This window comes from Syzygium oleosum, unplaced genomic scaffold, assembly GCF_021117445.2.
Source record: "Syzygium oleosum isolate NSW1041296 unplaced genomic scaffold, Sole_v2.1 Sole_v2.09, whole genome shotgun sequence".
NCBI lineage: Eukaryota > Viridiplantae > Streptophyta > Magnoliopsida > Myrtales > Myrtaceae > Syzygium > Syzygium oleosum.
The window spans coordinates 10,145,779-10,166,240 of record NW_026607493.1 but is presented as its reverse complement, the minus strand read 5'-3'; the positions used below and the strand labels follow the sequence as shown (position 1 = coordinate 10,166,240).

At 41.7% G+C, this 20,462-nt stretch overlaps 3 protein-coding genes across 4 annotated transcripts; 1 reads left to right on the top strand and 2 right to left on the bottom strand.

Moving 5' to 3' along the window:
* Nucleotides 1-3,050: 3,050 nt before the first annotated feature.
* Nucleotides 3,051-9,367, bottom strand: LOC115693467 (TITAN-like protein). Of its 2 annotated transcripts, XR_008817207.1 has the most exons (8): nt 8,860-9,367; nt 8,453-8,579; nt 7,949-8,276; nt 7,787-7,866; nt 6,937-6,973; nt 6,324-6,751; nt 5,445-5,520; nt 3,051-4,429 (listed from the first exon to the last, which is right to left on the bottom strand). XR_008817207.1 is itself a non-coding variant. In XM_030620482.2 (7 exons), exons 1-7 carry the CDS (start codon nt 9,216-9,218, stop codon nt 5,500-5,502), a joined length of 1,380 nt encoding a protein of 459 aa, XP_030476342.1. In that variant the 5' UTR covers nt 9,219-9,367; the 3' UTR covers nt 5,358-5,499. The 2 variants fall into 2 exon arrangements, 1 of the variants encoding a protein (XP_030476342.1); XM_030620482.2 differs by lacking the exon at nt 3,051-4,429 and having other exon boundaries at nt 5,358-5,520.
* On the top strand, nt 3,805-4,644 carry LOC115693485 (glucuronoxylan 4-O-methyltransferase 1). The gene has a single exon (XM_030620510.2). It carries the CDS (start codon nt 3,805-3,807, stop codon nt 4,642-4,644), a length of 840 nt encoding a protein of 279 aa, XP_030476370.2.
* A 5,375-nt stretch (nt 9,368-14,742) lies between the features above and the next one.
* On the bottom strand, nt 14,743-15,917 carry LOC115693023 (protein indeterminate-domain 16). Its single transcript, XM_030620004.2, has one exon. It carries the CDS (start codon nt 15,849-15,851, stop codon nt 15,330-15,332), a length of 522 nt encoding a protein of 173 aa, XP_030475864.1. The 5' UTR covers nt 15,852-15,917; the 3' UTR covers nt 14,743-15,329.
* Between the last annotated feature and the right edge of the window lie 4,545 nt (nt 15,918-20,462).

The following is a 20,462-nucleotide window of genomic DNA, read 5'->3' as shown; positions in this document are numbered from 1 at the left end:
CAGGTGCAATTGACCTATTCTTTAGTATTTGATCTATGGGTTTTTCTTTTTCTTTTTGCTGAGCATATTTAATTTATATTGTAGTTCTTTAGAAATAGGCTTGTGATTGGTCTACAAAGTCATTTCCAGAAATTTTAATTCATACAGAGATAGAGAAATTATGGATTTCGTGACCGTTGGGTTTGGTGCATACCTTGAGAAGAGGCTTTTTTTCTCAGTTTCAGCTTAGTCCTTGTTGCAAGGACCAACTTTTTGTGTATGCAATGGGTTGCTTGACCTATGACCAAGAGAAGAACAAAGGGATTTAGACCTTGAAAAGAGGTGTTTTTCTCAGTTTCAGCTTATTCCTTGTTTTTGCGAGGACCAACTTTTTGTATAGGATATTGTTTGCTTGACCCATGACCAATAGAAGAACAATGGGATTTAAGAATTTCATGAGGGATGGGTTAGGTGCAGGACCCTTTTTTCTGATTAAATGAAGGATCTGATCTAGGTACAGAACTAGCACCATATGGACAACAAATTGTTGTTGCTGGTTTCCATCCAAGAAATAGACCAAAAGAAAATGAGGGAGAAGAGGAAGTTGTCTAGTTATCTCATCTCGGCTTGATATTGTCTACTTATCACTGTGCAACGTGATCACTGTTCTCTTTCTCCTATTAAACTGTTCAGTGCAGTTCCCTTCTTATATAAGGTTGCACATTTATACTTGATGCAGAAACTGGATCTCCATTAACTGAGAGTATCACATCCTCATATCTATCTTAACAATTGTCGTAATCTTCTGATACGATTATGCCTCTTGAGTACAAAAGCTGTTAATCGGGGTGTATGCTCATCTAGCCACATTTGATTGCTTTGGTGCGACATTAATCTTCAGGGACTTTGAGGCCCTGTTTATGCAAACGGAAACATCCATGCACTGTGAGGCCGCAGGTACTTTCTTTCGGCGAGCACATATAATGTACTGTCGATATGGAGTTAAGTAATAGCTATTCCTTTCAATTCCGGTACATACGATGTGTTTCTACAGGAGGACAGAAAGATGCCGCTTGAAGATGCCTTGCTGCGAAGCATACATACAGACAAAAGTAATTGGAAAACTGTATTATATATGTTGGTAAATTGACGTTAGAATAATGTAAACAAGGGTGCCTTTCGTACAGCTCATTCGACACTGATTAGCGTAAACGAAGTTCCCATCTGATTTCTTGGCTGCTGGAAGGTGACATCAGATTCTTTTTTTTTTTTCCCTCTTGTTCGAGGGCTAGTTGACATAGGTTATATTGGAACAGCTGCTATTGATTAGTTTTAGCAATGTCCAGAAGTTGTGGCAAATTTTTAGTAGGAAAATGTCAACAGGAGTAGCTTTCACACACTTGTTAGCATCAGTCATTTTGTAATATTTTAAACCGATTTGCTCTATTCAATTCAATTCCTTCACCATTAGGTTGTGTGATATGTGTGTATGGAGAGGGAGATATTTGTACATGTATCACAGCTTATTGACAAATGTTCCGCCGTTACAGTGAAGAAACCTTTCTAACCGGTGGACTCTTTCAATGTCCTTAGAGAATTCCAACCCCTTGATTAAAGTAATGCTGTGCCACTTTCATACGAAGCCTCCTCTTGAAAAGGACCTTTTAACTAAACATCTCTCTCTCTCTCTCTCTCTCTCTCTCTCTCTCTTTCATTTGATAATCTTATAGCGATAGTGACATCTTTTACATCAAATGCTTCTAGTGATCTTGTCGCTTTTGATTTCGGGCTCTCGCTCCAACGGTACAGGTAAGAACGTCATGCTAACCTCTGGTTGATGCAAGATCTTCATTATATCGAAGTTTCCTTCTTTTTTTTTAATCTTTTTCAACATCTGCGAATACATGGTTTCAATACTGGCTCTGGACCAAAGACATCAAAACGGAACCGGATTAACATTGCTTAATCCCGTGTGGACATATGAATGACGTAAAAAGCAAAACTAGGCTCGCTATTTCTCGCATGCTTGCGTTTTACTTTAATGTGGCGCCTTATTGGTTCGAGTATAGGCTAATGAAGGTCTGTTTCCTTGGGGCCTTGAGGCTTGCTTCTTCACTGACTAGTCATAATTAAGCCTACCTCGTAATTGAGATTATTTTTCCTTTGCTTGCCAGAACCGATCCGAGTCATCATGCAAAGGGGGAAAAAGCCATTTGATGCTTATTGCCATGCCTCACGCGTTTTCGAACCTCAAGTCAGACGCAAAACAGGGCGTTGGTTCTTATGTTAATGTCGTCCAAAATCACCAACCAATTTGCCAAAATTTATCGTTAAGGGCTCTGAGCTTTTTGCCTTTTTGTTTTTCACATTTCCAATTAAATACATAGCTACAAACATACACGTTGTAGGGTTAGCGATTAAATTTGTGTAGAATAAATGTATGACATAGTTTCGCTCCTTGATGTACCAAATACAAACAATTCCAGTTTTGTATCATCCACTCGGGCTTTGACTCACGCGACACCTAGTTCATGTAAGCCTCTCAGGATGTTTTACAGATTTAGAATTTACCTAGCTAAAATTGGCTACTTCATCACATTGGATTATTCAATATTTATTGAATTCTAATGACTATATGACGGAATTAATCTTGCAAAACTTGGCACCTAGCAATTGGTTTGGACCTTGGAGGTACCGCATAGGCCAAGGACGCGATACGGTAAGAAAATTTCTTGAAAATCGGAAGCACTAATAAGATCTTCTGGCTCTAAATCTGCTAACGGTATTTACACATTGGCTAGAAAGGGACCAAACAACCCAAACATTTAAAAGAGGAGAGGTGAAATTGGGTAAAAAAAATTGACCTCAAGATCCACTTTGAAATTTAAAATAGAAAAAGGAAAAAGAAGAAACTTAATTCAAACACAGATATTGTGGAAATTTTATTTTGCAGAGTGAAACATCATATCGATTTTTACATGACCACCACCAACTCTTGTACCTACAGGCTACTAAATCGAAAAGAAACCGAAAAAAAGCGGAAAAATCACATGGAGGACCACATCACCCAATTGCTATTCAAACCCCAGCCATCTTAATGATTGAATGATTATTTTTGGTGTCTTCAAATTACTTTTATCGCGCACATTTGCATAATCAGTCCCCTGGCAAGAACAATGACCCTTCATCCGAGAATTGGCAAAGATTGTGGCTAGATCTCATTGGGCTGAATCGAACCTCTTATGTTGACTTCAAGAGGGCACTTTCACTTTTCATTCGAACAAGATCCGTCTCCATCACAAGCTGTCCACCCATCATTTTGAGACAATGGCCTTCCAACTAATTTGCATTCTTCAACTTCAAACTATCCACAAAAGAGCAGCATTCCCAGCGACCCACATCAGAATATGTCAACCACCATCATATGCTAAATGATTGAAACACCAACCATCTGATGTTTCTCTAATGAAGATACAAACGTAGGCAAATCTGATTTTGACACAATGCAGTTAGGTGACCAGCTGACAGCTCGTAAAGATCTCTTGAAATTGAAGCAAAAACCTGTCCTTCTTCCTCACGCTAGAAGGATACTAAAGATTCCTATCAAAAGCAACTTAAAGTGTCAAAAACCTTCCCACTACAACACTATGAAGATGATGTGAAGGTGGCTGTAGATGTGGTGAGAGGAAAGAGAGGAAAATGCCCCCAGAAGTACCTCTGTCCTCCACTCTCGCAACACCCCTCATTCGCTACTCTCCTCCAGCCCCTTCTGAGGTAGAAGGCAACCAAACTTTCAAACACAAATCACTCAGAGGAACTAGGAAGATGAAATTTAGCGTAAGGAAACTCATACCAGTTTTCGTATTGATCCTTGCATCCATATCCATCCTTAGATTCGTCCGAATCGTCATCACCACTTCATCTCCGCACCCACTTCCAGCTTTGCCTCCACATGTGCAACACGCATGCACCTCTCCTTTATCATGCAGTAAGGTTCTAACGGGAATAGCAGGCAACTCAACTTTCACACCGCCTGCCTACACCACCTCACTAACAGGTAAGGAATTTAGGCTTCTATCAAACCTCGTCAAGCAGAGGAGACCTTGCAACCTTCTCATCTTTGGTCTTGAGCCACAATACCTCAGCCTCTCATCAATAAATGCAGGAGGCACTACAATCATACTGGAGGATGATCCTAATAAGTTCACGAATTATAGGACAGAGATATCTAGCAGCACTCAGATATACAAGGTACAGTACAATGTACCAGCAAAAGAGGCGTATGAACTGCTCAAGCATGCAAGGAGAAGTTCGACCTGTGCACCTGGGGCTGCACTGCTTCGGCAGTCAAAATGCCGGTTGGCTCTAACAGGTTTGCCACAAGAAGTGTACAAAACAAAGTGGGATCTTGTAGTGGTGGATGGACCAAGTGGAAGCGACCCAGAGGCTCCTGGAAGGATGGGAGCAATCTATTCAGCAAGCATACTAGCCAGAGCTGGGAACTCAACAGATGTAATGGTTCATGATGTACATCGCACCATCGAGAGGTGGTTTTCCTGGGAATTTTTATGCGAAGAGAATTTGGTTTCTTCAAAAGGGAAGTTCTGGAATTTCAGAATACTGGGTCATACAGACCCTGCAAGATTTTGCTTATCCCAACCATGACAGGTACAATTATCTCCTCAGATCTTATTGCATAGGGAAAACAAAAGTGACACATTATAAGAGAGAAGAGTAAGCAAGGGTAAAGAGACGCCATGGAAACTACATGGTTCAGCCAGTGGCACAACATGCTATGGCCACTTTTGTTTTGGAAATTGCCCACATTGGAAAACAATTGCGATTAAGGTCGAAATGCAAAGAATGAGATGGCAACCGATAAAAGTTTCATCAAATACGCATCCCTCTGGTGTAGTTTTATCGGCATATGGAGCAGGAGAGGCTTCTTTCCTTACCAGCGAGGTGCTAGCAGCTTATACACAAAACCATGTTTTTATCAGTGTGAGAAGAGAGACAACCCCAGATTCTTTTGCAAGACAGTACCTCTGGTGTAGTTTTATCAGCATATAGAGCAGGAGAGGCTTCTTTCCTTACCAGCGAGGTGCTAGCGGCTTTTACACAAAACCATGTTTTTATCAGCGTGAGAAGAGAGACAACCCCAGATTCTTTTGCAAGACAGTTCCTCTTGTAGTAACTTTGCCTTTTCTTTTTTCTTTTGTTTCTGAGCATACAATGTAAATGAATCCCATTCACCATGCACAAGAAATTGTCTTTAGACAGAACCATTTTTTTTAATGAACGAATGAAAATAAGAGAGAAGAAAGAGTGTCCAACAGTCCAACATCCAAGAGAAAGAATGTAATAGTTGCAAATGCCCAGACACGAACCAAAATTTGTCATACTACTGCAGCCATAAAAGGTTGTGTCCAACTGAAAACTTGCAAATAGTCAAAAACTATACATACCAAACACAATCTGAAGCTTCGCAGATATATTTACACTGTCAAGATCAACCAAATCTCACTTGTTTACATCTCTGCGCTGTAATAATTAGGAAAACAACCAATTAGTTCACATTGCTCAGCTAATTCAGAAAGTGTAAAAGAAATTAAGGGAGAAAAAAAGGGACCATAATGTTTTATGAGCCAGATTCACTGGTTGCAGGCTCTCATGCAGTGTCAAAGTAGACTTGAAAAATGAGACAATGATTTAATTGGACATCATGGAAAGCTGGTCCAATAGTCTAAAAGTGAGACAACTATGCGCTCCAAAGCCAAACAGAATTGAAATTCTCTGAACTTTTTTGGGAAAAAAGAAGACATGAAAATGCACTTTCCCGATCAAATCACCTTGAGCAAGAAAAGCTTTGAGTCGCAAGTGTGCACTCATGACAAAACATCCAAATATTGCAAACTAGTTAAAACCCCAAAACGCAAAACAAAAGACAACCTTGAACTAGAAGACTGCAAAAGAGAGAACCTCACGGGATATGGTATCACTATTCAACAAATATAATAACAATCTAATTTGTAACATACTTTCAAGTCAACAAAAGTCAGTCAAATGTATTAATGGTTAAAAAAATGGAAGAAAGGTAATCTAATTATTAAATTGGTCCGCTTATATGGGTAATCGAACCATATATATAGAGCTTTTCCCTAACTGCGATACGCATGACCAAGAATTTTCAAATGGCCTTGCTGAGCTGAAAAAAGTGAATAAGGTGTTTCAATAACAAAACAAACCAGAACAACAATGAGACTGTTGAGGTATCTCCGTACAAAACCCAAACAATCATGCAGTCAGTATTCATCATATCCCAACAATCAATGATCCAAACTTACCAATCGCTTGCTGACGTACGGCTGTACATCTGTTGGCATCTCAGGTTGAGTTTCAACACTAGGCAATTTTCTTTTCTCCACCTCAAATTCTTTTCTTGATTCCTTTCGACTGCCTGCCTGCCAAACACGGCCAAAATTTGGAAGCCATTCAGCATCATTGCAGCTCTTAATTATTTCTCCTCTTCTCTCCATCTCCATCTCAATCTTTCTCCTTTCAGCCCAAGCAGCGCCCACCCTTTTAGGGTTTAACTTCTTGGACTTTCCTGGCTTATTAGAAGGAGAAATTACGCTAACTGATGGTAGCTGTCTGTGGTTGTCTGTCTGCCTTCGTTCAGAAGCATCCAACCAAGGAGGTGGTGCTCCAGAGTGCACATTTCCTTGAACATCCATTTGAGATGAGGAAGAAATCTGAGTGAGCAGCTGCAGACCTAAAGCAAGCGTCACAAGAATTCCGGTATCAACTAAAACTGCCAATAACCTCCTCCAGTACACAGACACAGACACAGACACACGCACGCACGCACACACAGAGACGGATGCCTTCACGATAACTCTGGTCGAGACGCCCTACTTTGATGAACATAAGGTTTATGTAAAAAGCAAAGACAAATACCTTGATAGCTGCTGTCTCCTTTCATCGTCCCTCCAACCTGATTCACATGATTTTACAACATGAAAGAGGTCACAAGTATGCAAAGGATGAAAGCTACAATTACAGACACATAAATCGTTTTGTGCATGTCCATAAAGTAGATCAATGCCACCTGCGAGGCATGCAAGTTATAAAAAAAAAAGGCAGGGGGGGGATGGATGCAATGCAAGAACTGCGTGCATCAGACTCAATTAGGACAGGCATTTCAGAAACAGTTACAGTCATTTAAATAAAGCTGTTTCTTCTTCAGCAACACGGCCAAACAGAAGTGGGAAATTAACTAGAAAGGTTCATGCTATAAAGAAACCGATAAAATCATCTCTCATGATGACGAAATTCTGGTAGACTTCAAGTTTAACATTATGTACCTATTGGGTAGGAAAAAGAACAACTTATCCAAATTGTAAAGCACATCATATGTCGATTGAAAAACATTGTCTAGTGACAAACAACAAAGACTTGAGAACAGGAACGCTACATCGCACAAAAATCAGCATTGTTGCTATAGATGAGTACTTCTTTCAGATGTCAAACTGTTACAAAAAAGAGTGAAAACCAAAAATGCAGCAAACAAAAGGATACCAAGTGGAACATCCTGTATCCCAAAAGCAACAAGGAGAAAGGAACAACAGTCATTTTCTGAGCTTCATAGTCTAAACATTTAAACAGGAAATGAGTGGTGCTAAATTAGCTCCCTGAAAACCTGCATTGCTAATGTGTATACGCAGAGCAACCACAAAAAGACTGTTGAGTTATAAAGAAACTGAAGCAACAATTTCAAAAAAGAAGCTGGAGGAGAACCAGAACTCACACTATCGCCAATGAAACCATTGGAAACAAAGTTCTTGTTCCTATCTCGATGGAGACTGGGGCACTGCATACTTCCATTCCCTGAATCATTCGCATAAAAATAGTTACTACCGTTACCAATGTATTTAGAGGAAAAGAGTCACACATTACATTTACTTCATACCTGTTGAACCACTAGAGCTCTGGAGTAATACTTCAGGATATTTCTCCGCAGGCAATGAAAAGGTGGAAGTGTGAGATGCACCACAAGTGCTCGGAACCCCATTAGGTCCAGTATGGGATATCTGATACTCATTCGTATAATATTGTAAAGGCATAACAGCATTCAAAAAGTTTTCATGAGGATGATATACAGAATTATTCCTAAAATTCTCGACAATCCCATAGTTTTGTTCAATTTGGATATCATTTGACGGTCCACATATTGGTCCATGTGATCCTTCTCCAGATAACACGGCTTCTTTCTTCAATGTTTCGCATTTCTTCTCCCACTGCACAAGCAGCATTTCTTTTCTTGTTATCCATGTCAATCAATGAAAACTAACAAAGCACCAAGAAGGTGCCAACCAGAGAACAATGTTCAAACAAAAAAGAGGACAACATAGTACTCAAAGCTTTAAAACTCGAGGACAACAAAATCACTCTAAGAGCACTTCTTAGACCGTACCTTAGCTACATCGTCATCCAAAATCCTGAAATCATCCAGGCGGTCCATTGCACCACCATTTTTCCAAATAAAATGCTTCAGATTCTTGAGGTGATCTGCACCCGCTAGGTGATTAATTGCATTCCCGCTGTCGCCGCGACACCAACAATTAAACCCAACTCAATGAATAGGGATATAGAATGAACGAATGAAATAACTAAGAATGAACCGCGGCCGATGAGAATTCAGTACGATTATCCCCCCAGGCAGACATAAGCCGGAAATAGTGAAACAACTATACGACATGGGAAGCAAGTTGAAGATACAACCAGTCCTAAATTCGACTAATCTATTGGAGGCGATGCCTCTGTCTCGCTCTAATTTGATTGTGGAAAAACAACGGCGAGAATTAACCGAAATGCCCTCACCAGGCGAACGGACTATCGAGCTCCTCGATGTCGATATCGCAGAAGACGCACCAGAACCGATTGCGAGAAACGTGCTCGGGGCGGAGCGGGCTAGGGTTGTCGAGAAAGAACCGGACGTCGGCCAATTTGGAGCGGAACCGATTGAGGTACTCGGAGAGTGATCTCTTGTGGTTCGGAAAGTACTTGTGACGCTGTCCTTGATCGTGATTGTGCCTGCAGACTTTGCAGAACTCAAATTCGCTCTTCCTCTTCGCGGTCGCCGTCGCCGCCGCCGCCGCCCTCTTCTTGGCGTCGTTGCTCGGGACGGCGAGATCGGAGTTAGGGTTCGGTTTCCGGCGCGGCGAAGAGTCTCCCACCATGACCCCGATCGGCGTCGGCGATGCGGGGCGGCGGAGACTCGTGCGACGCGACTCGACTCGACTCGGGAAACTCTCGGTCTCTGCAAATTTCGCGGCGGGAGCGATGGATGCTTAAGGAAAACGCGCCGATTTGAGTCGTTCGTCGTTTTAGTCCTCCACGGCGGGAACAAGCCCCGGTAGAAGAAACTATCAATTAATTTGGGATAATGATGTAAACAGTCTTTAAATTTTAATTTAATATATAATTTAATTCTAAAATTTTAATTAATTTAATATAATCCATAAACTTTTGGCATATCTTCAATTAAGTCCATAATATTCAATATAGTCCTTCTATTAATTCGAGCTCAGGAAATACATTGAACATTTTCATATAATTCAATGACTATATTGAACATGTACCAAAAATTTAGAGACCACATTGAACAAATTAAAAGTTCATGGACCATATTGCATATTGGGTTAAAGTTCCGGGATCAAATTGCACATTGAGCCAAATTTTAGGAACTGTTTATGTCGTTTTCGCACTCAATTTCGCGAAAAAAGGTTACATTAAAACTCGAATTTATGAGAATTCATTTATAATTTGGAAATTTGATGTGATGGATTAAGATGCCTTGAAGCGGTCCAATTGCTTAAATATTCAATTTTTTTGCCACACTGTCTTGTTTGTCAATCTTTATGTCCCGAATAACCCTAATTTTATTTAAAGATGTGATTTTTTTGCTAATATGTCACACTTTTGCCTTCTCTTAAGAGGCTGCTAAGAGTAGACTTATCAAAATGGAACATAAACCCTTTGACCAAAAAAAAAAAAAATGGAACATAAACCCATTTCTTAACTCATATAACTCATATTTAATAGGTTGAGTTGTTATATGGTTCGATTACATTCACTAAATGAGTCGTAAATAGATTTAGAATGGTAAAACTCAAAATAGTATAGGTATTAATGGGTTAACAATTTATTTATACCCTTTTAGCAAAAATAATAATAATTTATTTATATCCAACCCAGATTTATGACTCTTTCTTCATACTCTCTCATCCTTGCTCGCCCCTCGCACTCACCTCAATTTGGGTATGAATTTTCCTAAATTTGATTTGTTATAGAAACATTTTAACAATATAGGTCGGGGTCGAGCATGGATCGGGTCGTTAGATTTGCATTGTATGGAAACGGGTCAATTTGAATCGGACCATTTTCGATCCGACCCACTTATTTGACGAGTACAACTAAGAGTTAATGGAAAATTACAATTGAATGAAAAAAGACGATTAAAAATTACACATCATTTTTACCATTTCCGACCCTATCTACCTGTTTGAATCGGATCATTTTCAATCCAGACTGGTTCCAAGGGGAACCGGTCCAATCCTGGAACCAACAGTATGTTTTGTTTTTTTCTATTCATCATTATATTCTCTCGTCAAATCAGTGTTTGATGCATGTTTTCAAATGAAACATCTACCGCAGGTTTTAGCTCTCAAGGGTTCATATCATGGAGACACTCTAGGTGCTATGGAAGCCCCAGTCACCATCATCTTATACCGGCTTTATTCAGCAACCATAATTTCTAAACTTATCCGTTCAAATTTTTTGAAATTGGAAATCGGAAATCGGATCGGTATTTTTAGGAATTGCCCAAAATCAACTGATTCAATCCGGACGATTCTTTTTGCACTCTACTAATTCACCGTCCATTCGCACGATCTTTTCATTTCCGCAGGCGACGGAGGGGGTTCAAGTCCAATCATTTAGAATCGATGTCACATCGCGAGAAGAAAAATTGAGTTGTGGTCCAAAATTGGGGACACGCAACAAATGGTTGACCGGTCATAAGGAAGATGTGCTTTGAATTTGGATGAATGTGGCCCAAGCCCACCATTTGCATGGATCTTCTTCACGAGGCCCGTACTGTTTGGCAGACTTGCCTAACTACTACCATCCCTTTTACCGGTTTCATGTTAATCCAAATTCGTTAATCAACAAACTAAACTAACTAACAAGAACATCAACCAAATGAAAAGACCCGGAATTGATCGATCGCCCGGCAAAACAAGCAAGACCGACACACAACCGGGTTCCTTTTCAAGTTCACGAAAAACTACGGCACTTATTTCGCTGCGGTTCAGAGAATCCTATATTTCTCAATTCTCATGGATTGAGAATATCATTCGGCATATTGCCGGTATTCAACAATTACGCAACTAGCAACTCTTTCTTGCAGTGATGCAATGTTTCTCTCGAGCATCTTTTCGCGCTCGCCTTCTTCTTCTTTTTTCCCCTCTTTTGCAAATAATGGCTGGTACTGTGGATGTGGTGCAGTTGATTACATCACACTGTTGATGCCAAATTTAAAAGTTTTGTAAGTACTACGATTTTCTGAAGTGATGGAAGCTTGGACTTGCCGCCTTGCATCATGAAAGAGTAGTTGAGTTGCCGAAAGGACATTTGGCTCTCTGGTCTTTTTTTAAGGTTCCTTTTCTGAGACACGAACATCATCATGCTTCTCACGAGAATGCATGTTGCTTACTGCCTGAAATCACATGATTCACGTATCTGAAACTAGTCTAATTAATGGTGCGAATGATTGCACCAAATAGCAAGCATGGCTTCTAACATTCCTTTCAATTGCAAAGCTATTCTCTCCGTTCACGCCCAGGGCAATGATTGACAGAGATGTTTTGGTTTTGGATTCGTATTTGACAACCAGAGCACAGTGATTGTTACCCCTACTTCTTTTCGGCGACGCCATGTTTTAATTGGTAACTTAACCAACTTGGTCACAGGTGCATCTTTCGCCGCCTCATAAGTCATAATTCGGCTTTCGTGCTTTGTCGCTATTCATTCCGGCTAATGATAGTAGCAGCGCAAGAATTCGAATCCCACAAGTCTTTCAGCTCAAAACTTCTCTTCCGATCCAAGGAGTAAAAGTTGCTGCTGTTTTTGGTTGGTTTCGGAACGACTATGGCCGAAAGGTATGGCATCTTTTATCCTGCCTGTTCTTCTAATCCTAGAAAGCAATGAGAGGTACTTTAGGTGGGCATGTATGGCATATTCATCTTCCTCTCTCATCTGTTCATGCCCCAATTATCAAAGTCAAGACAGTGAAGTAGTCCTCACATGACTTTTATCAGCTCCACAATCTTTTGTCCCCCTCTCTCTGTCAAAGTCCTCTTGTGCCTAACTGGTCCCTGTCCAAATTTTCATTCGACTCTGAACTGTGAAATACAGGTACAGGAACACAGTTTCTCCCGAAGGAAGCGTCGCCCCAAACCTCCTCGATATCTTACTTGTAAGTCATGCCCAAAATCATGCCGAAGTGAACGGTATCCAAACGGTGTAGCATCAGGTATTACCATTAGCTGTGAGTCGAAACTGCCATGTGATAATCTGAAGTGGACAATCGAATCGGTTCGGTCGGTCATCCCAAGAAGAACTTTTGAGGGAGCCTGATATATGTTGACACCTTCCTAGACGATCATGTGTATGACGAAAGAGTGCACAAGTGCAGCTTCCACTTGGTATTACGGCTTGTGTTTCAGCAAATCTAATAATAAGATTTTGCATCTACGCACAGTTTCGCTCTGACAACAACGTGAAGACGATGTGAAAAGACAAATTTAAGGTATTGTCATGATGACTAGCTTGATTATACTGTTGAAAACATGTCCTACATCTTTATTATCCCACTCCCCAACTTTCTGTAATTGATTGTTCCCTGCATATCTATGACGGTATCCAGATAAAAACACGAAAGACAAGGAATCCATTTCGTTAGCACTTATCGACCATATTGTGGAGTGGAGTACGGCTTTCATGCGAGTGGTAGCGCTAGTGCTATTTAACTGGTATGCAATCAGTGCGAATTTTAGGTTGCGCATATCGGTTTGAAGCCGCGGAGTGTGAACTCGCAACACTGGGTCCCAAAAGTTTTATGCGGACTGCCGAGAGCATCCTTGTGATACCACACATTAGCCAAACTTATCTACTTCAACCGGATCAGTTCGGACGAAAAAAAAAGAGAGAAAGAAATCTTAAAGTGGTCTGGTCTCTACTTTATAATCAGCTACCGCTTCCGATTGAATTGGCTCATGCGCCCCCAAAACTCCATCTAATGATAATTACCCATTAGGCATTACCATATTTCCCAGGATTATTAACTTATTACTGGAACAGCTTAACTTTGTGGTTACTTTATGCATTCTAGTACATAATCTTTTGATTAAAGGACATCAGAATGTACTGTTGATGGTATGCTAGCAAGCAACAGCAGGTGGACCACAGAGAACACACTAGTGCTTATAAATTGGAAAAAGATTTGTCCTCAAGAGTCCTCATTAGGTTTGGCAGCCAAGAAGTTTCTGGCAGCAAAAAGAGGAAAGGAAAAAGAAAAGGTCTCTCAATGATAGTTATTGTTATTAGGACTACCTTTTTCTAACTTGATTCTCAGTTCTCACAAACATGCTTTTCAAAATAGGACCTAGTTTTGAAAACTTTACAAATTCTTTGCCCCACTCGATTATGTCGTGACCTCGTGAAAGAACCGGGCGGAGTGTATTATTGCAGACAGATTAACTGTATTTGAGTAATACGTCGCGAGGTTGCTGACAAATCAAGCTAGTTCGATTGTCACGACATCTTTGCGAGGGCACAGTGCATTGCAATGTGACCGGTGCTTTTGGTAAAACCCATACCATATGATCTTATCTGGATTCCCTTTTTCCCTGGTGTTAGATCCCAGACATGGATAGTGGGTGTTTGGTCTTCTGATGTGCAAAAGTTAAGGAGTTGAATACAAAGTGGATACAGCTATCCTGTCACATTGCGTAGATGAAGTGGTTGCTTTTTGTTCTGATTCGTTTGCCTTTTCTATGGACATCAAGGTTCGGAAGTTGACTCTGATTTTTATCAGTTTGACTACTTTAATCTGCAATTATTCGTGAGCCTTGGTTCCCCAATATTATTTGGCAAACTTGGAGTAATCAAAACTTGCAACTAAAATAGAGAACACAATTGTAATGGAAACTAGAAAGTCATCAAAACTTGAACTTAAAATCTAAGACCCGATTGAGTTAGACTAGATCATCAGAAGTCCGCGACACCAGAATGTTTTGTCATGGTCATTTCAACCAGAGATGCCTCGTGTCTATAGATTTTAGCAACTAATGGTTTTCATGATTAGGATAATATGATTCAGTTCGATTATAGATTGATTTTAAGTGAACTACAAAGCTTAGCTTTCTTATATAGCAGTTTTCGTAATCCATTAGAATGGTTGTACTGCATAAATTCCTTAGTTCTTAAAAAGCTTAGGGAACTTAAACAACTATGCTCTCATCTGTGCTTAAGATGTTAGGGGGATTAGAGAAAAAAACCTCGGAGTTACAATTTAGGTTGATGCAGACGTTCAAAAAAGCTGCGTCTCAGCAGTCACAAGCACCGGTATCGAAACCGTACCATCAGAAGTTGTGACAAATCGCCGAGATAGTCGCCATCAGAACGATGCAAAATAACAAGTGGAGGAATCAGAAAAACCATCTACAACTTAGATGATGCCATGCCATAAAACAACAGATGCTTAGGTAGTATATATCTGGTCTGCTGTTCAGCATCCTCACTCTAAAGGCGAATGCTATTCCGACCCGCCTAGAAAATCGATTCACAAAGACGACTGCAAAAGTTGAGAATCGTCGAAACTGCCGGTTATCGCAAACATACCGGTAGTCTCTTCGGGACAACAGGTACGGCATTCCGAGTTCGCAAGTGATTTTTGAGATTTAGAAATCACCCTCCTTTTTTATATTCATACCATACAATTGAAGCGATCAATGGTTAAATGCCTTTTGACCCAGATCAAGGTGTGTAGACGGTAATGCTTTCAACATGCCACCTATTATTTATTTGTCCTCCACAGTCTTTTGCTTCCACTTTCACGAGGGAATTGCAAGAATCCAATACCAAAAGACCTGCAAAAGAAGTGCGAAAAAAAACATAGCAACTTGACTGAATCCGAAAAAGTTCAGCTGGCATCATCATGGTCATCGCTCGTCACCAGCGTCGATGATATCGTTTCCATGGCCGGGAAGCGCGCGTCCGGAACGTCGTCAAGCCGGTCGAAACCTTTGTCTACAAGACTGGCAAGTGATCTCCATGCACGTCGAGTCGATCTGCCTCGTCGCCCGCTCCTTCATCCTCTCCGCCCTATCCACCTCCTCCCTCGCCCTCTCCCACATGTGCCTCGCCCGCGCGAACTCCGACTGCGCCAGCTCCATCTCCCGCCTCGTCAGCTCCCTCACCCGCTCCGCGTACGCCTTCTCCATCGCGGCGAGCCGGATTTGCTCCGCCGCCTCCCACTTCAAGGCCTTGACATTACTCGTCTCGAGCTTCGCGTCCCCGTACCCGCGCGCGGAGCCCCCCGGGACCGCGCTGTTGGGGGGCGGGCGGATCGGGCGGAGGCTGATGGACAGCTGCAAGTCGAGGGAGGGGGCTAGCTCGTACGGATCGGACGCGGAGGCCAACCGGCGCCTCGACGAGGAGCCCGACGGCGTGGAAGGCATGTTGGACGAGGAAGCTGCGGAATGCGGGGCAGGGAGGAGCTGGAGTTCCTTTTGGTCATCGTCTTCCATTTGAAGAAGGAAAGGAAGAGGTTGTGGGAGTCACGAAAGAAGAGAGATCGTGGGTGTGCAGAACTCGGTGTGTATATATAAGCAAAAAGCTCGCACATGCCATCTCTTTACTATTTTGTCCATGGTCACCATGCAAAATGGCTTAATCAAACTTTAGAAGTTCCCATGTCGCCAGCTAAAGGTGTGTAACAGTGAAAATTAAAAGAGCTATCCAATTTAAGTCGGCACTAACCTACGCGCGAACGCGGGATCCGAAGATACCTACGGTCGGAGAACAAGGGTCCCCGAGTAAAGCACGGTACACATCACGTATCAGCAAGTCATCGTCCGATTTTCTCGATCGAATGATGGGACATACGACAATAAAAACTGAAAATCAGCTGCTTTAGTTTACTATTGGATTAGAATTTGGTAATTCTAGGAGAGGAAATGACATAAATGGTCCCGAAACTTTGGCTAAATGTGCAATATGATTCTTGAACTTTTAAATTATTCGATGCAGTCCCTGAACTTTAGCCCAATGAGCATTATGGTTCCTGGAATTTTAAATTACTCAATGTGGTCCGTGGACTTTTGGTACATGCTCAATTTGATCCATGTACTATTTAAAAATAGGAAAAAACCACCAAAACCCCAAACTTTGATCTGACACATTTACCCGAATTTTTTTGTGACACCAAAACCCCGAACTTTACTTTTTGTGACACATTTACCCAATGTATTTAGTCCATGGGCATTTTCGTCTTTTACCTTTTTTTTTTTTTTTTTTTTTTTTTCCTTTACGGCGAGGGGGCCTCGCCGGCGTCGGCCTCGCCGGATCCGGAGGGCCCTCGCGGCGTCCCGCCGGCGGTCCTCGCCGGCGTCGGGCGGGTTCGCGGCCTCGCGCGCCGATGGGGTTTTTGGTGGTTTTTTCCCTTAAAAATATTCATTATTGTCTATGAACATGAATTAATGGAATGACAGCATTAAACATTTCCATATAGTTCATAGACTAAATTAAACATGTACAAAAAGTTCAGAAATCATATTGCACAAATTAAAACTTCATGGACCACGTTGCGCGTTAAGCCAAAATTTAGGAACCATTTGCGCTGCTACTTCTTCTAGAGGAATGCGCGAGGGTGTTTTTGGGGGTGAAAGAGAGGTTGGAGATGAGGGGTGGGAGGAAGGAGAATTCCGTTATATTTGAAGGAGGGACGAAGGGATGGCGCATGTAACGGATCGCGTTATAGGGCTATTGAGTAGAAGACTTTTGGATCCTCGCAAAGCGTTTGCATCTTCCCCCTTTTTCGCCCTTTTCCTTTGTGATAATTCATTAATTATTGAGTTGTTTTTCGCTTTTTTACATGGAGGAGAGTGGAGATGAGGAAGGATTTGAGTGGGGGATGAGTGAGGAGGAGCTTCGTGGGCGTGTAATAATTACGCTCGCACGTGCGTAGGGAGAGAAAGAGGGGGGATGGCAAGATTTTATGTAAGAAATATCGGCACAAACAATGGTTTTACTTTTAACTCGATATGCAATTCGGTCTCTGAACTTTAACCTAATGGTAAATGCTATCCCTAAACTTTTAACGTGGTCCCTCGACTTTGGTACGTATTCAATATAATCCCTGAACATTATGAACATGTTCGATGCAATCCCCGAGCTTGAATTAATGGAATGACTGTATTGTCGGGGATGATATCGAACAGATTAAAAGTTCAAGGGCTACATCGCACGTTGGGTTAAAGTTCCGGGACTACATTGAACAAGTTAAAGGTCCGGGGACCGTACTGTATATCGGGCCGAGATTCGGGGACCGTCGGTGTCATTCTCCCTTCATATAATGACTCGAGGAATTTCAATTTTCAATTTTTTGTTATTGTTTCGGTATTTCTGGGCCTTTTTTTCTCTTTTTTCTTTTTCATTCTTTTGTAAGCAAATGAAAATGACTTTATGGTGGTAGGGCTGATGCTGTTGGCCCTGGGTAGTGGGTACCCATAAAACAAAAAAACGAGAGAGAGAGAGAAGGAGAGCGCTCCCGACTTTTGGATGCGAGAGCAGGCCACGCCCCTCGGGAGGGGCAGATCGGCACGTGGGAGGGGCACACTGCGAAGGGAGGGAGGGGGGGTGTGGCTGAGTATGATCGTGGGTACTTGACTCTCTCCACTTGGACCGTTCATTCCCTTGCGGCCCCCCTCCCCCTCCCCTATCGTGAATTAGCCCATTTGCCCTTTAGTTTCCATTAGGAGCACCATGCTTCCTCGGCCGGGCCGATTACCTAATCGGTCTCGAACCTATTGTATAGATGCTGATTTCATCCTAAACTTTTTAATTTTGATGATCTCGCGAAATTCTGATGTAATTCTTTCGGGCCAACTGCCGCCGGGAGTCACTAGCCCGGGGATTCGCGAGTTGTCCGCGTCAGCATGCCATGCAAGACGGCCGGCCGGCCGACAATGACTGGATGCCTCGTGGAAGGATTGCATTGGATTTTCTGCGCGAAGGTTTTGGGGCTACATTGGCGAAATTGAATTCGCATCGATCTCAATGAGTGACTGGCTTGTTGAGTGTTCAAGAGCTTGGCTCGGCGACACTGAATCGAGAGTCCAGGGAGGCGATCGAGGTCCGATCTCTATAGATGCGGAATCTATCTTTGTTTTTCTCTCTTCTAACTCTCCAACAGCCAGTCACGTAAGAAGATATGCCTTGTTCATTGGGAATATATAGTGTAGTTTATCAATTTATGACGTACACACTTTTTTACTTTAGGGATAATTACACAAATGATCCATGAACTTTGGCTCAATGTGCAATGTGATCTCCAAACTTTGAATTTGTTAAATGTGGTCCCTGAACTTTAGCCCAACTTGTAATGTTGTCCATAAACTTTTAATTTCTTCAATATGGTCCATCGACTTTTAGAATATGTTCAAATTAGTCCTTGAACTATATGAAAATGTTCAATGTTATATTTTCATTAATTCAAGATGAGGGACAACATTAAATATTTTCATATAATCCAGGGACTAAATTGAACATGTATCAAAAGTTCAGGAACTACATTGAATAAATTAAAAGCTCATGGACGATATTGCACATTGGGCTAAAGTTCATGAACCACATTGAACAAATTAAAAGTTCGGGGACTACATTATCCATTGAACTAAAGTTTATGAATCATTTATGTCATTTTCCCTTCAACTTTAATCAAACGTGATGCACCTTCAAACATTTGAAAATGGACAGATTTCTCCATTGCGTTTTTAGGGGCGCAAAAGATGTGTTTCTCTATAAGTGCAAAGTTCATCTTTGTTTTTCTATTTTCAAGTCTACAACAGCCAGTCACGTAAGAAGATATGCCTTGTTCGTTGGGGATATATAGTCTAGTTTACCATTTCTTTGAATTTTTTTTTTGCTTATCTTTTAAATTTATGCCGTACACTTTAACTTTAATCGAAGGTGATGCACCTTAAACATTTAGAAGATGGAGAAATTTCTCCATTGCGCTTTTAGGGTTGGAAAAAAATGTGTTTTTGCGGCTTCTTGGCCCCCACCAGAGACGGTCCTTTGATAATCCACTTGATCGTCCACTTTAATCCTGGGGAGCATGCTCTGCAGCTAGCTCATTTTTCACATTGCTTTCTCCCAATTGGTCGGTAGCTCCACGCACCAGTTTCACAGCGATTCGCGTCATTCTTTACAATTCCTCGATGAAGATGTACTTGACAGCCTCCACCCATGATTCATAGCACGTTAAACTGTCTCCTTAAGATAATCAAGTTGGTACGACGTATTAAACTATATTAAACGACGAAATGAACCGGGCAGATCCAGCCCGAGAAGGGAAAGGAATAGGTGATCTCTTGCGTTTCCCTCAGACACTAACGGTTTGAGAATCACGATCCCTGGCGCTCTCGAGCTTAACTGGGCATGCTCGAAAATGGCAGCAGCAATCTGTTGAATGCTTGGCAATTACAGTTCTTGGCGTCATACTGAGCGAAAAGGCTTTTGCACATATCAGCCAAATCACATGATAGAACACGAGTCTTAATCATCATGTCCACATGCCCAAACCCCTTTTCTGGTTAAGCATGATCTGTCGAATAAAAGAGGAAAAAAGTGGAAATGGAGAGGGCGAAAGGGAAAAAGCTCGCCAGGCCACCCCCAAAAAGAGAAAAGAAGAAAGCCTCAATGAATAGCCCACCCGAGTCCCCAAATCCGTAGTGTTATGCGCGTGTCAGGCACTTAGCTTTTTACTGTACCTTCAGCCCTTTGAAGATTTTCCCATTCTTTCGTCTCAGCTCGCAGACCCTTCCCCAGATCCGAGATGTCAATGGACAGAGCGAGGACGCAAAGGTTGATGATAAAGACGAATCCCTGATTCCCATGCATAACGCCAGCGATCCCATTACGAGATCATGCTACTTAATGGGCATATTCCCGTTTGAATTAGCTGAAGCATCCAACTTGCTTCGAACTATCTAACCGTCGTCATTGCACGGAATTTCTTTAGCCATAAGACGGGAATGAAACCATCACAGGGCCAGACGCTCATTTCCATCATTTCCCGTGGTCGAATTTGCAGCAACCACAAATTTCAGCCGAATCACAACCCTCGCATTCAATAG